At 46.2% G+C, this 16,792-nt stretch overlaps 1 protein-coding gene across 1 annotated transcript in view; it reads left to right on the forward strand.

Moving 5' to 3' along the window:
- LOC306832285 (cyclic AMP receptor-like protein A) overlaps window positions 1-16,792 on the forward strand; it is a 50,866-nt gene that overhangs the window by 10,703 nt on the left and 23,371 nt on the right. Inside the window, exons 7-10 of the mRNA XM_079356848.1 lie at window positions 3,844-3,933; window positions 4,501-4,539; window positions 9,343-9,421; window positions 13,544-13,591. Coding sequence (XP_079212974.1) covers window positions 3,844-3,933; window positions 4,501-4,539; window positions 9,343-9,421; window positions 13,544-13,591 — 256 coding nt within the window. The remainder of the gene's footprint in view (window positions 1-3,843; window positions 3,934-4,500; window positions 4,540-9,342; window positions 9,422-13,543; window positions 13,592-16,792) is intronic.

Raw genomic sequence — 16,792 nt, forward strand, 5'->3', positions numbered from 1 at the left:
TCAGCCAGCTGCAGCCCGAGACATGATGTTTCTATCATTCCTGTGAGTTTAATATCTCTGAAGGGAATCTCTGTGAATTTGGCACACGTTTCCACTTGGACTTCAGGAAGAACTGACTAAACTCAAAGGCCACAGTGACCTCTCAAAAAAAATCTCCAAAACACTTGATACAAAGTTCAAACCAAATGTCTTATATGATCAAATTGATATATCTTGGCACAAGCAGCATTTTCTTTTCTGTGCATCATAATGTCCTGAAAAAAAAATATTCCATTGTTACAAACACGATATCTCATTACTGTTCAAAAGAGATTACCTTTTTGACCTTCGTTGGAGAATGAAGCCAGCCGTGAGTGATTGATCAGTGGACCACGCCTCCTCGCTCTGCTTGTCACGTTCCTGAAGGTTCTGCTTTTTGAATGCGAGGTTAACTGACAATCACGTAAATATTTAGACAAACACAAAACGGGATCGAGACATGCGCTGGTATTATGTCTCTCGTGGGAATTAAGGCGGCACCTGTCTTTTTATAAGTGAACCTTTTTAGGCTGTTTTTAGATTTGGTTTGTGGAGGAAAAATCTTTCTGTTCAAGTCAAAAATGTTCACGTTTAAATGTCTCTAAAGCTAAAAATGTATGAAATCTGCTATATTTGAAAACCAGTGGCGTCCAGAAAAAGTCTATTTTAAACATTAAAATAGATGCAGATTTCTTGATTACAGAAGAGTTGAGCCAAAATAGAGAAGAAAATCATTTCTTCTTTCTATCAAACAAATCTCTCCTCCCAGTGTCCACCTCTTTTTGTGTACCTTCATCTCTTCTCTTGTTATGGGCATTTCCTTCTGTCTGTGTGTGTGTGTGTGTGTGTGTGTGTGTGTGTGTGTGTGTGTGTGTGTGTGTGTGTGTGTGTGTGTGTGTGTGTGTGTGTGTGTGTGTGTGTGTGTGTGTGTGTGTGTGTGTGTGTGTGTGTGTGTGTGTGTGTGTGTGTGTGTGTGTGTGTGTTTGGTCCACCAGAGCATGTGTCTCCCTGCGGAGCATTGACAGCCCCCCCTCCTCCCTCCCACCTCTTCCTTTTCTTTTCCAGCCAGCCGACGCTCTAATTGAAAAGGGAGAGAGTGTCAGCCGTTAAGTGTGTGTGTGTGTGTTTTTTTTTTTTTTACGAGTGTGTGTATGTGTGTGTGTGTGCGCAGCCATCTTCACACTTCGTGGCTCTACGTTTCTGTCGCTCAATCTCCCATGAGCACTCTCCCCGCCGCAAGTGTGAATTCGCTTGTGTGCGTGTGAGATATTTCCTCATTTTTCCGTAGTTAGCGCAGAGACGTGTGACAAAAACACATATTGAAAAAAAAAAAAAAAAAGTGAGGCACTCTTAGGGTGTAAAAGGAAGCTTTAACATGTTAGCTGGAACTTTTTTTCTTTTAGTTCATGTTTGTATCCTGTTGGCACGCGCGGTCCTCCTACCCTGACGTGTGTGTCGCGAAGGGTTTGTAAAAGAAGGCGCCCTCCTCCACCTCCCAATGGGAGTTTCCCTGCATTGATTAGCAATAAGCCAGACGACATAATGGTGGCATAACTCAGAAGGGCGACGGCTTTATGAGCGTTGGGAAGGGGGCAGGATAGGGGGCCAAAATCATCTTGCTTTCAAGCCTTATCAGCTGCACACCCCTCATGGGTCCAGAGGGACGGAGTGGGAGGAATTTTTTTTTTTTTTTTTGCAAGGGTCAGTCACACATGCGGCAAAAAAAAAAATCAAGTCAATGCTTATTGTGTTAGCGTGAGGTGAGGAGAGAGAGAGCGTCACGGGGGTTGTTTAGTATTGACTGTGCATAGAAAAGCTGGATGTGTTTAGGTAAGGGGGCTGAGGCTTTGCGTGCATATACAGCCCTACGAACCAAACCTCAATCCCTTTCTCCCTCACATACAGTAACACACACACACACACACACACACACACATTAACAGCGACGGCACAGTGTGATGGTTTATAAATGAACAAATCGCCAGAGGAGATGGAGAACGCGAGCTGGATGATCTAAGAGTGATTGAAGTGGATGCAAGAGAGGATGGGAAGTGTGTGTGTGTTTATGTGTGTTTGAAGGACAGATTCCGGCAAGTGAAGATTGAGCCTCCAGAGAGACTTGTATATGAGGCAGCTCGTGTGTGTGTGTGTGTGCGTGTGCGTGTGCGTGTGCTTGTGCGTGTGCTTGTGCGTGACTGCACCGTGCAGGTGTGTGAAATGCCGAGCGAATGACGGTCCTGCTGTGCCTCATTAAGCCCATGTTGTGCGCAGCTCCGGACCTCGTCATCGCACACTCGGAGCGCTGCGAGTGTGCGGTGTATGTGCTGCCGTGTGTCTATTATCTGTGTGTGTGTGTGTGTGTGTGTGTGTGTGTGTGTGTGTGTGTGTGTGTGTGTGTGGAGTGTCTGCGATCTCACCATTGATTTCCTGACAAGCCCCCCCCCCCCCCCCACCTCCACCCCAGACACACACACACGCAGCAGTCATCACACCACTGTGAGGAGGCGAGACTCTCTCTCTCTCTCTCTCTCTCTCTCTCTCTCTCTCTCTCTCTCTCCCTGTCTCTCTCTCTCTCACTCTCTCCCTGTCTCTCTCTCTCTCTCTCTCTCTCTCTCTCTCTCTCTCTGTCTCTCTCTCTCTCTCTCTCTCTCTCTCCCTGTCTCTCTCTCTCTCTCTCCCTGTCTCTCTCTCTCTCTCTCTCTCTCTCTCCCTGTCTCTCTCTCTCTCGTGCTCCTTAACTCCCCCTTACTCTTTTGCATTCTCCTCTCTTAGCGCTCTCTTTTTTCTTCCCTTTTTTCCCCGTTCCTTTTTTATGTTTGATCTAATCTGTCCCTCTCTCTCTCTCTCTCTCTCTCTCTCTCTCTCTCTCTCTCTCTCTCTCTCTCTTTCTCTCTAAATCATTCCCTATGTCTCCTTCCCACCCACTACTCGGTTCTATTTAAACCACCAGCCGTCTCTCTTTCTCCACCACCTCCCACACACACGCACACGTCTGTCCATCAGATTGGGGGCAGAGAAGGAAATAATAGTGAGAAAGTGTGTGTGTGTGTGTGTGTGTGTGTGTGTGTGTGTGTGTGTGTGTGTGTGTGTGTGTGTGTGTGTGTGTGTGTGTGTGTGTGTGTGTGTGTGTGTGTGTGTGTGTGTGTGTGTGTGTGTGTGTGAGTGTGAGAAAATATGTGTGGCTTACAACTCAAAAGGGATCGAGTGTGTGTCAGCCGTGTCGCCACCGCTCGATTGACCACACTTGGAACAAGTCAGGGCAGGACTTCCACTCTATTGAGCGGCCGATGCTGTACGCTCTATAAAGTATCGACGCCCGCACGGACGCCCGAGACAGTGGAGCTCACACCTCATCCATCTAACACACACACACACACACACACACACACACACACACAGAGCCACGTTCAGTGATTGAGATTCTTTGAACTTGTTAGAAAACTGTCAGTTATTCTATACTTCTTCATGTGAAATGCTTCCCTTTAGAGGTAAACAAAAAAACGTACGAGAGCATGTTTTTTCCTTGCTCTCTCTTTGAAGCATTGTCCTTAGATTTTGCAGCCATAAGATCCTGCTGAGTGAAAAATCTGTGTCTTGTTTGTGGTTTTGGTGTGCACCACAATAATTGGCAGTCTCTGGCTGCATAGGCATTTGTCTGCACCTAAAAAAAAATGACCTCAGTGCGAGTGCCAACAAGGAGATGAGCTGAAGAAGAAGGGAATTGATTTAGGTTGTTTTTTTGTTTTTTTTTCTCAGCGGTTAAACTCGTCATCTTGGTGTGATGAAATGATTTCCTTTTTTTTTCCCTTTTCTTTTTTTTCTCAGGATGTACCATCTGATGGCGTGGGGGGTTCCTCTGGTCATGGCCTCTTTGCCGCTGCTAAAGGGTTACTACGGCCCAGCAGGAGCCTGGTGGTGAGTACAGCCAAACATCCGGCTCAAGAATTATGTTTTTTCAGCCAGCGACATATTTTCTGTTAAGAGCCCTTTCTTTTCAAGTAAGGGCCACAGCCTTGGAATCATTCCAGCTCCAGAAAGGCTTCTTCCCTCAGAATATTTTATGTGATAAAGTTGGTCATTACCAGCACATCTTTGAGCTGTAAAAAAAAAAAAGAAAACAACGCCCCCTCAGGCCCTCCAGTTCTTCTTCTGGAAAAAGAAAGGCATTATTTGTTTGGAGGGTAGTTAGAGGGGTGAGGAAAGAGGGGAAGAGGCCGACGAGAGGAGGCGGCAGAATGAGAATTGGGACAGAGCCTTAATCTCCGGGCTCGGCTCTCTCTTTCCACTCTCTGCTTATTAATAGCTACAGCTGCACAGCTTTTCCCCTCCGTAGTCACACACGTCTCTCTCTTCCGCTCACGCTTTCCCTTCCCTTTGTACAACCCTAACCATCTCTCTCTCTATCTCTCTCTCTCTCTCTCTCTCCCCCTCCCTCCCTCGCTCTCTCTCTCTGTCTGTCTCTCTCTCTCTCTCTTCCCCCAGCTGGATCACAGACGATCACGTAGCCTGGAGATTTGGGATGTAAGTAGACCCTTTCAGCGCCGGGATCAAAGCCTCCCCCACTAGGGGGAGATGGGGAGGAGGGGGTCTCTGCGGGGAAATGTGAAGGGTTGCATGTCAAGGGAGCCTGAAGGGTTTTTTCCCTCTTGGTGTACGGCCAATATGTGTGTGCGCGTGTGTATGCGTGTGTGTGTGTGTGTGTGTGTGTGTGTGTGTGTGGATGTGCCTCTGCCTTGTCAGATTTAGGGGAGTTGCTACACTATGTATTTAAGTGTTTAGGACGGCTATGAAGGATTATGCCTGTCTACTGCTTTCTGCAACTGGCCCTAAGTCTGCAAGGGCTCTGTCAATCCCCACCGCAGATGTTTAAACACACACACACACACACACACAGACGCGCACATGTACACACAACAACACTCTGCTACGTGCCAAGGTAATCGCGTTTCTGCTCACGGCATCAGCGGGGAATCAATCTTTCTAAACAAATAAGCATGCACACACACAGACACACTCCGGCAGACAAAACACACACACACACAAACACGCACAAACGCACGCATGCAGAACAACACATCGCTATCAGCTGTGCTAAACGAGCCTGTGTCTCTTTTATCAGTGCTCCTCTGCTCCCCGGCTCTTTCTAGTTTTCCGCGCTGTCGTGGCCCCGGGGGGACGAGCCGCTCAGAGGATCAGGGAATCTTCATTAGCTCTAATTACATCAAACCAGACGAGAGATTAGAGGCCAAGGCAGCAGCACCAGTCAAGGAAAGAAAAAAAAAAAAAAAAACACATCCGCTCAAACACACACACCCTGCTGACAGCTGGCAGGGAGAGTCGCAGGAGAGCAGAGGTTTCCGTTTTAGAGGTGAAAAGTGGAAAAGGTGGGAGGGGAGACATACGGGGCACAGTTAGGGAGACGGGGAATTACTCAGCAGGAGAAGGAAAGAGAAGGTGTTAGAGCTGGAGGGGAAGGGGGAGAAGAGTGAGAGATATAGATTGGCCTTGTCTCTCCCCACGCCCCGTAGTGTGTCTTCATCAGAGCTCAGCGAAGCGCGTGGACAGGACAGAGGAGGTTGGGGAGGCTCGGACAGGGAGGAGGAGGAGGAGGAAGAGGAGGAGGAGGAGGGTGTGAGAGGAGAGGGGATGGGAAAGGAGAAGGAGAATGAAAAGCAGAGGACAGCGTTTTGTGACTGAGGTGCCGGGTTTCAGAGGGTTGAGTCAGCTATTGGAAGCACTCGAGTAAGCTGAGTCACCGCTCTAAAAGGTTCCCATTGGTGTGTATCATGGGCCTTGGTTTGACATAGCAATGGAAAACAGAGGGAATGACGTTAAGCGGAAACTTATAATTACCCGAGTACTTTTATCCAAGACTCTCTGGTCACGTTATAGTCAGTCAGTCCCCCACAAAGAGCCTAATACGTCATTGAATTAGTGAACATTACATTTTGGCAGATGTTCATGATCCCCAGAGGATGAATCAAAGACTCGATGACTTCTACTCTGTCACAATCTTTGGAGTGTTTTTCTTCTTTTTTGGTGACATTTATGGTTTTGTTTGAGGGATTACAATAAAATGTGCAGATGTTCATTGTGCTCAGAGGTTGAACCCCAAAAAATGTAAACATGACATTTTGACCTCATTATTTTCACTCATCCATTAAAACGTAAAGCCCTTTTCACACATGCACAAAACTCCAAGTTCACAACATTTTGGGTTAAGCTTTGTCGGCAAACAGAAAGATATTAATTTCCCCTGCAAATCCCTGAGTCATATTAACACAAGAAGTTGAGGTGAGAAGATACTTGACCGCAGCAAAGGTAAAAAAAAATTAGGATAATTGACCTGTAGCTAGAGAATTACGTCCTCCAACTGGGAAGTCCTTGGTCGTACCTTCTTTGTGAATGTAATGAAACGACTTCATTTTGTTTTCTGCACTCAAGTGTGCTCTTCTCTGCTCTTTTGTTTATGCTGTGAATAAATCTCTGCATTATTTGCAGCACTCAAAACGTTTAACAACAGTCATCAAAGTGTTGGATTCTGTTGCTCGTCCTTCAACGTTATGATTGGCATCCTGAGTCCCCGCCCCCTGCCCGTCTAACGGGGAAAACCTCGCCCTGTCAATAAGCAACTCGTTTCTCTGTTTTGCTGACCTTCTCATTCCAATATATATTTTTTGAAAGTAAGTCGCACAGGCGGGGGAGACTGAGATGAAAGGAAAGAAAAACTAAAGTTATGTAACGTTATTTGTTTCCATTGTCTAGAAATGTGTGCGTTCTCTTTTTAATGACGCATAGCTGCACCTTGCTGAGCTTTTTAAGTGTGTTGCTCTGTTCTCAGCTCTCCAATCTCAACTCTTATTTTGTGCCGAGGAAGTTTTAGCATGCTGGTCTTTTCATTATCTCCTCCTGGCCTTTTTTCCGTCTCCTCCTCACTTCCTCTATCTCAAGGTTGTCACGTTCCAGTTGAAGTGGCTGAACAGGTAGAGCGTGATCTTTCACTGAGATCTACGCTCTTGTCGGTCAAAGTTGACGGCTGCAGTCGAGTGCTCGCCCTCACAGACGAGTCCCCGCCGTGATTTCATCCCCTGCGGGGCTCTTCAATTAGGGCTCCTTTCAGCCGGGCTTCATTCTTCACTTCTGAGCAGCGCTGGTGGGATGGCCAGACTGAGGCCGAGAGATTCAATCTGTGCAAACCTGTGATGATCTTTCATTCTGCCGCTTTCTGGCTTCCTCTTCTTGCTCACTGTTGTCCTCTGAAACCCCCCCCTGTTCTCCACCTTTCGACACAGCCTTCCCTGCTCGATCTACAGGCTGAAGCCTCTTCCTTTCAGCTATTCCTTTAATTCTGTCTGACCTTATCCCTCTGTCTGTCTTTTAATCATCTGATGCCGCCTTTATTTCAGCTCTTCCTGGTCCTGACCCATCATCCATCCACCTTTCCGTTCCTACCTCTATTCTCGTCTTCACTTTTATCATCTCCTGCCTGCTCCAAATCTGCTCTCTCTCTCCCTGCCTTTATTTGATTCTCTGTCATTCGCTCTCCCTCTCTCCTGTCTCCCACTCTCTCGCTCTCTCTCTCGCTCGCTCGCTCGCTCTGTCTCTCTCCGGGTAGTGCTCAGCTGTAGAGCACAGCGGACTCTAATGGCAGATCATTATCATGCTAATTAGAGCACTTTGTAGCTGCCGCCCGTCATTCTCTCTTCTCCTCGCCCCCCCTCCTCCCTCCCCCCCCCCACACACACGCTATCGTTAAAAAGGCCGCCCCCTCCTTTTCTGCCCCTCTCCGCCAACTCTCCCCCCACCCCCCCACCCGCCCCTGCCTCGTCTCTCCATCATTAACAGGACGTGCGCTGGTGTAATTGGTCGCTGTTTATTCCAGGGAGCGGGTTATTAAATCACACCGAGGTGACGCTCGCGCAGGTCTCCCCGTGAAACGCTTTCATCATTGTCCCGCGCCATTATTGAACCGGCGTGGACGCGCACAAAACACATGCACTCGCACATGCACTCGCACATGTTCAAAGAGCGTGTGTTCTTTGTGTATTGATGTTTCCTACATGATGTTTGATGCACGCGTTCCCCGTTATTTCCTGCTGTGGAACAAATGCCTGACATCTCGGATTTCCCCACCAGTGCAACATTTAAATTGACATTATTAATGAGTTTTCTTTTACCTGCAGGTTAGAAGTAGGGCTGTAAATCACAGGTCTCAGTGGAACGAAAAAATGGATATTCATCAGCTATTAAATCTTTAAGATGAAAGATGATACTCTCTCTGTATTGATGATAGAAAACAGTTTATGATTTAATCCATATCAGTGCATTATAAACCCTTTCTTGGACGAGAAGTCGGGACAATATGATTTTACCAAACGACTTAATATTTGGCTTTCAGATGCCTTTTTTGTACGCATACTAAGACAGAACAGTCTTGGACGTTTACTCCCAATCCATTTCGCTTTGAGTGTCTCTGTATTTTTGGGGTTGGAGACAGATTGGGTCCCTCTGTTTCACATGACAGTTTTCCTCTAGATCATGATTAGGCTTTTAATTACTCTTGATGTTCTTCCTTTTGCACCATCAAAAATGTTTGTCACACAGGTGCGTTTTGTTGCAGTGCCTCCCTGTCTGTCTGTGCCAGGTGCTCAGACAGAAGGAAAAAAAACCCAAACAAACTTGGCTGTCACACAGCACAGGTCTCGACTGCTCAGAGTTACTGAGGCTGAACGGAGACGAGGTGGCCAGGAACCTGTCTATCAAAGGAAGACAAAGGCGTGTTTCATGATTACAGGGAGAGGTTGAAACTCCTCCGAGCTTATAGTACATCTCCTCCCAAGAGGTTGCATAACACGGGGCTGCCATTCCGACGAAGCCATCACCCAGGTTCCCCTCGCTGGCCTCGCTCTCTTGCATCCGCTCACAAATACCCGACATGTTATTTTGCAGCCCCCCCCCCTTCGCCTCCCTTTATTGTCAACCCTTCATCCCTGAGGAGTGCAATGCATTTCCGGTGTTTTGACTTTGGTTGCCTTTCTTTTGCTATCACTCTCTGAAACTTTATGCAGTGAGGGCTAAAAGTGCGGAGTCATGCATTTTCTCACTCTTCATCTTTGTTTACTGTAGGTATTTTTTTGTCCAGAGAATGATGCTCTCTAGTATCCACTGTCAAAGAATCACACCTTTTAAGTCAATATACTTTAAGGTGCGGTTGTGCATGTACATTTTGTTTGAGCAACACACACAAAAACAGAAACCATCTTTTTTTAATGACTTTGCCCGTTTGGACTTTATTGACTGCCTGTTTGTGTTTGTGCTTTGCAGATGGTACGTGCCCCTGTTCAGCCTGATCTTCCTAATGATCCTCTGTTACGCCAGGATCATCTGCGTGGCCAATAAGAGGGTGAGTACTCAACATGCGTCCTCTCTGCAGCAGCAGATGATGCAGCCCAAGACACTGGCTTTCCAGCTAAATCCAAATGCATTGTGACCTTTTAGAGAAGTGACATTAGAGAAGGCTGTAGTCTCAGACGACTCAGAAAATATTGCTGTTTTTATTGTCTCATTTTTCACTACTTGGGAGGAATACTGTATAAGTTGCACAAATGAAGTCAGTCAAGCAAACATTTTGGGGTCAGGAGGGGGTCATATGCATGCAACAGAAGTTTGATGGGTCATTTTCTGGGTTATTGCAGAGACAATGCAGCTGGGATGAATATTTAGCAGATGAATCTGTTTTTAACCGCATGGGTTATTTATTGCAGTACCCTGCAAATGCTGAGATTGCTGAGACACCTTTTCTCGACGTCCAATTTGGCAAAAGACACAATACCTGTGACGATCAGCGAGGTTTTAAACAGTCCAGTCATATTAATTTAAACCAGGAAATCTGTTTGCATAGTGCAGTGCTTGTTACGACACAGTGTTTGGGAAATCATTTTGCACGTGCCTTTGTTTTCCTTGGGCGGGGGGGGGGGGGGGGGGGGTCGCATCTTGTCAATACTTAAAAACCTATTTCGAAGTAAACAAAGTCAGTGCTTAAGAATTCTTTCACAGTTGGAATACAAACCCAAACAATGAAAACAACATTCAAGTTGTGATTACTTTGAATGATGAGAGCTTTAAAGAAGAATTCAAAAAGCCTGCTGTGATTTCCACAGGAGCCGTTTGTGGGTGGAAATATTTGTCTTTATGTGTTTTTAGTCAGAAACGCTGAAAACACGGTGGCTTGAATGTGTTAATGGGATAAAAAGATGTTCACTTCCTGTCTGTAGCAACTCAAACGTGAGATTTTCAACTCTTATGGAGTTTCATAAAAAAAACAACTTTGGGCATGTAAAACAAAGAAAGGCTGCTCAGTAAAGCTGAAGACAGACGGGGAATGCTGGGAAGAGAGAGTTGGGGTTTACATGCAGCAAAGAGTCGAGTTCAGATTCGAACCTATGGTCACTGTGACGGGGAATACAGCCTCTCGGATACAGACCTCACTACACACACACAAAACCCAAGATTTTTTTTTTTTTTTTAATCAAATGTATAAAACTTTTATTCATGGGATTTATTAGATGCAAACAAGTCAGATGCATCTTTTTTATAAAAGTTTTTTTTTTTATTTAATTTTTTTTTTTACTAAATACATTGAAAAAGAGCAACACAAGAATTGAAAGTCAACAAATGTAAAAAGAAACTGTCGGTACAATCTTTTATTTAAATGAGACAGGTTTTTTTGCAGGATTTTGCAAAATAAAGAGTTCACTATATATGGGGAATAAAGAACGTATGCAACGTGCACGATCCAACATACATGGATGAATGCATTGAGTCTTTACACAGAAAAAGGCCTTTCATTAATTTTTCCAGCTGATTTTCACTTTTTATGCACCTGCCAATGGATCACCGGTTTTACAACCAAGCTTTTTAAAGACACCACCCTGTACTCTGTACATGCATGATGGATGCATGTATCTCTTTTCCAGCCTCTCATCTCTTGTAAACACTCAGTTTTGTTCAGGTAACGCGTGGATTAATTGATGCCTCACTGTCTTGATCTCCTCTCCCTGCACTCTCACAGCTCGGTTGTTTTCCGGTGTCAGGCTGCAGTGAAACCCACAGGCAGAATTCCACTAAGTTCACATAGCTGCCATTCCCCTGATCTGACGACACCACGCACCATGCTGCCGGAGTGCGAATGAGAGGATGCTGGCAGACATGTGTTACAGCAATATGTGTGTGGGTTCCTGATGTGATTCATCAAACGATGAAGAAAAAAAAAAAGAGGACTGAGGGAGAATCAGGCTGAAGCCACAGCCGACTCACAATGAATTGTCTTCGAGTGCGCAAGCCGTCTTTGTTTGGCTGGCTGAGTGAGTGAAGGGACTGTGAGACAGATTCAGAGATAGTCGGGCTGCAGACAGACAGATTGCAGACAGACAGCAGGTAGCTGAAAGGGAAAAGAGGCTACACAGCTCTTTATCATGAATGTGATAAAGGGAATGAATGAATGAAGCTGGTTTGCAATCTGCATCTCATAAGTCATTCAGTTCACATTATTCAGCTGTCTCTCCCTCAACAGCCGGTCTCTCTGACTGTATCTCTGCTTTCCACCTTTCTTGCCCCCCCCCATCTATCTCTTTTTCAGCCTCCATTCCCTCTCTTTCCCTTCCTACCTCTGTCTTTCCCCCTGTCCTGCTCTGCCGTTTTGCTTTCTCTATCATATTTATGAAGAGCTCAAGCCTTATCTCTTTTCAGCTGCAGGCTGTCTCACTTGAAAGAATTTCAAAAGCTTTGAAAAGCGGGGTAGGTGGCGACGCATCGGGGGAAAAGGGATAAAGACGAGGAGGCTGAGCAGGGAAGAGTGGTGGGATGTGAGCGGGACGGAGAAGTTTTTCCAGAGACGGAGGGAGACGACTGTGGATGAAACCGCATCTCATCAGTGTCACCAGTCGGAGTCAGTAACACCAGAGTTAATAAGGACACGTTCTGAAAAAACTGTTTCAGCGCACTAACTAGCCAGATATGGAAACTAATGAGTCATTAGAAAGCCAGACAGAGAGGTCTGGGAGTGTTTTGGTCTGTTTGTTTTGTGGATCTGATTTGTTCATGCCCACTCCTTCCCTTCTAATCCTCAACGTTTATCTGGCTGAATTTCTCTACTTTCTGGGGCGCAGCTTCTAAAAGCAACTGAAAAACAAAACCCTTAGCTGAAACATGTTGCCTCTTATTATCAACCTTTTTTTTTATTATTATTATTTTTGATGGACTCTTGTGCTCATTGGACAAAAAAAGTGTCCATTTTGGGACAAGTTCTGTCGAACACACAAAAATAAGCCGGCTGGCCTTATTTCAGTGCGAAAACACACCACGGCCGCACATACAGTAGATTTACAATGACAGTCACGTCAGCGGAGAGAAACCATGGCAACATTGAGTTAATAAATAGCAGAACAGAGTAGCTGTTAGAGCGTAGCGTTCGTCCTCTGCGTGCGTGTGAAGCTCTCCAGAGATTTGTCTCTGATGTCTTGGGTTTCAAAAACCTTCTGGCTTCCTCTGCGCCCCCCCCCCCTTCACACACACACACACACACACACACACACACACACACACACACACACACACACACACACACACACACACACACACACACACACACAATCCAGCCATTAGAAATCTCATCCCAGTCTCGTGCTTGTGTATGTGTGTGAGTGAGTTCCTGAGCGTGTCTGTCTGTTGACATTTTCCCTGCATTCCCCCGAGAGACGAGACGGAGGAAGAGCTAGAAGTATTCCCACGTTCTCTGATCTGCCACGTTTGCTCCACTTTTTCCTTTTTCTTTCACACTCCCCCCCCCCCCCCAAAAAAAAAAAAAAACCTGTCTTCTCTCTCTAGCCTTTGACATTTTATTCTTCTTCTTCCTCATGACACATTATGTGCACCGAAGCTGATCAGTTCCTCTTCGTGTGAGATGCTGCCTCTTTTTGAGTGCCTCCCTCCGCCAATAAGCGCTGCACTTTTCTCCTCAGCTCTAAATTCAACATTTCGGCGAGAATGCACGAGCAGTATCTATCAATCATTATTTGCATCGCGCCAATTCATAACAAGTGTTATCTGGAGACGCTTTACCAAAGAGCCTATGGGATAATATGTAGGCAGGACTTCTTCTTTGTATTCCCCGCGTTCCTGTTGTCCACACTTCCTTGCCGCAGAGGTAGAGGTCAGAGCAGGACGTGCATGAATGAGGGGGGCGGTGGTTGTGGGGACAACACAGTCCGATGGTGGTGGCTGGGCGTGAGGGACGTCCGGTGATAGGAGGGACTTCTTGTTGCCTTTTGTCCCTGCTGGTGCTGACCTCTAAACCTAAGACCAATCATCTCTAAAAAAAAAAAAAAAAAAAAAAAAAAGAAACTAGTTTTTTTTTCTAAAAGTCAGGATATCTTGCCCCCCCCCCCCCCCCCCCCCCACACACACACACACACACACATTATTGCCCTGACCTTTTCTTCCCATTTGTTTTTTTTTTTCTGCACAGATGCAGTCGTGGTTGGGAACCTTCAATCCAGAGAGAGAGAGACGGAAGGTAATGGCCTGTTTGACCCTCCAAGCACACACACACACACACACACACACACACACACACACACACACACACACACACACACACACACACACACACACACACACACACACACACACACACACACACACACACACTCATTATTCTTGCACACATACAGAGTGTGAAGACAAGTGTGTGTGTGCTGGATTATCCTTGTAGGTGTCAGAAATGTGACCTCGTCCTTACATCCACTCTTCTCGCTGTGTGTGTGTGTGTGTGTGTGTGGGGGGGGGGGGGTTCGGACGTAACGACGTCACAAAAAGGAAAATTATTTTGTCATTTCAGTGTGATACAATCCTGTAAGTACAAATCTCTACATATTACTTCACGAAGGACTAACGTGGGAACATTTTGGCAGCACTTTTTTTGCTAAAGCGTTGTCTCTTAAATTCTTTTCTTTACTGATTTACTGGTCGGCATCGAAAAATACTTTAACAAACTCGCGAGAAGTGTAGTGGGACCTTGATGAAAAAATTGTTGACTTTCTATTTGTTTCTCCTCATGGTCATTCTTCAAGAGAAAAGAACCGTCTATAAGGAGAAGGTTGAGATGGCGTTAAAAACGATGATAGATTTTCAGACAGTCTCCTTGAAGACATTCAGTGTTTCACTCAGTTGTTGACATTGAAAGACGTGGAAATGCTTGAACACAGCCCGCCTAATTAGACATGAGAAAGGGGGGGGGGCAGCAAAGATATTAGAACAACGACCTACGTTACACAGCACACATTCTGCTTAAAGGTCTCTGAAAGACGTCGGGTATTTTTAGGTCCTCTCAGGCCCAGGAGAAAACTCTCCGAACTCTGACAAACGCCACCCTGCTGATGACATTGGGTTTATCTTGGCACAAGCTCTCGCACAGCAAATGTATAACCTGCCTTGTAAACTAAGGGAAAGATGTCACAAAAATACGTTGTTGGTTGCATTAGGGGAAAAGCTAGGACTAAAGACGACGATTAGACGCACACGAGGGACTAAAGGTCAGGATATCTTGGCCTCTGATGTTTTGACTAATAACAGACTTTAAAAAAAAAAAAAAGTCCTTTCACGAGTCCTGTCTCTCTATAGAGGAGAGGGACTTTAAATCATGACGTTCTCCTATAAAGTAGACGTAGCCTACTGGGAAGTTTTTTTTAAAGCTTCGCTTGATCCGGCCTGCTGTTGTAGATGCTGAATGTTGTGCAGGAGACTAAACGTTCACATGCGCAGCGACAGAGACGCTTAATCATAAAAACAAGTTAAGCCTTACTCAGGAAAGAGTTCAGACAGTGTGAAAAGAAAAAAAAAAGAAAAAAGCTGCAGGCCATCATTGACTTGCTTGTAGGTCCCTCCCCCATCTCCAGTCCCCCCCCCCCCCCCCCCCCCCCCTGCAGGGTGAGGTGTGGAGGGGCAGGTTAGGGTTAAGGTTATGTAGATGCTGCCCCTAAGTGGCAGATGTAATTACTGCACACTGAACTGGCGTAACCCGCATCACTGATGCGTGTGTGGGCATGTGTGGTAACAACACACACACACACACACACACACACACACACACACACACACACACTGTTCATGTGGGCTAATTGCAGTGTGTAGCAAAGGGTGTAAATAAGTCAGCAGCGGTTTTTATCACACTCTGCTCCTCCTCATATTTCTCTTTCCCAGTCGTCCTCCTAGTTTCCATCTGTTTTTCTGTCTGCCTCACACCTTCCTCTCTCTTTTTATTTCCTATCTCCTGTTCTTCTCTTCTCTCTTTCTCTCTCTCTCCCTCTCTCTCTCTCTCTCATTCTCCCTCTCTCTCTCTCTCTCTCGTACTCACACTCAGCATGAATAAAGCAGCAAGCCAGGTTCATGGACATGAATATTTATGAGAGTTTATGCACGCGCTGCGAAGCTTTAAAACAACAACAACAGCCTTGCAGATTGTGCATGCCAATTCAGCGAGCTCAGGTTCACGTGTGCGTGCGTGCGTGCGTGTGTGTGTGTGTGTTTGTCCATGATTAGGTGTGTGTGGCAGCAGGTGTGAACTAGAGAAAGAGATTCCTGCTGCTTGTCCGCTGGCTCCACTGATTTCCATCCACGTCCCTCCATCTCCCTCCTTCTCCCTCCTTCTCCCTCCTTCTGTGCTTCACATGTTCTCTCTTGAGTCACGCACACACGCAAGCTCACACACACACACACACACACACACACACACACACACACACACACACGCACACACACACACACACACACACACACACACACTTTAAGTTACCTGCGTTTGCCTCTCTATGACTCAGCCTGGTATCCACACTCCCCCCCCCCCCCTCCCTTTCTATCAGTGAGGTTCATGCGAGTGTGTCGCTTGTCGGAGCAGTGACGTACATAACGAGTGTTGGCAGTTATCAGAGCTGTCCGTCACATGACTGTGACACATTTCCCTCTGTCTCCAGCGATTTGTTTGTGGTCATGCTTGAGTACTCACGCACACACGCACACACACACACACACACACACACACACACACACGCACACACACACACGCACACGCACACGCACACAAGCATTAAAAAGTCCTGCAGCAGCACAGGTCAGCAAGAGGATATTGTGAGGACTGCGTTTTGTCAGACTGCACACACACACACACACACACACACACACACATAAACACACACACACACACACACACACACACGTTCAGCCACACAAAAACCTTTAAACACATTTGCACACGCAGCAGCCAGTCCCGTCGGGTAGCAACAAAGCTGGCTGAGCAAACAGCGAGCTGCTTGTTCGTTATCTTCGCGGGGTGTTTGTTTACTGATCCACACAAGCCTTGCCTTGAGTCACAATGTGAAGTGTATGCTCGTGTGTCTGTATACGTTTGCGTGCTGCTTGTGTGTGGGAGAGTTGTGCAAAGGTTTTTTTTTTTTTTGTTATTGTTGTTTTTTTGGGTGCCAATTTTTATTCTTACATGTTGCCAGCATCTTGAGAAACATCCTGAGTGTGAGAAAGGACAAGGACAGTTGGGTTTGTCTGTGGAGGGCTCTCAGGCAGGACATGCAGCTTTGACAAAACACATCAAGGGATCTGCTCTCCAGCTGCTTCACAGAGTGCCGCTGTGAGTCCTCCGCGTTACTACTGGGTTTCTGTACACGATGCTTTTGGGATTTTTTACCCGAGGAAAAAAAGATCTTTG

Source organism: Symphodus melops, assembly GCF_947650265.1.
Source record: "Symphodus melops genome assembly, chromosome: 12".
NCBI lineage: Eukaryota > Metazoa > Chordata > Actinopteri > Labriformes > Labridae > Symphodus > Symphodus melops.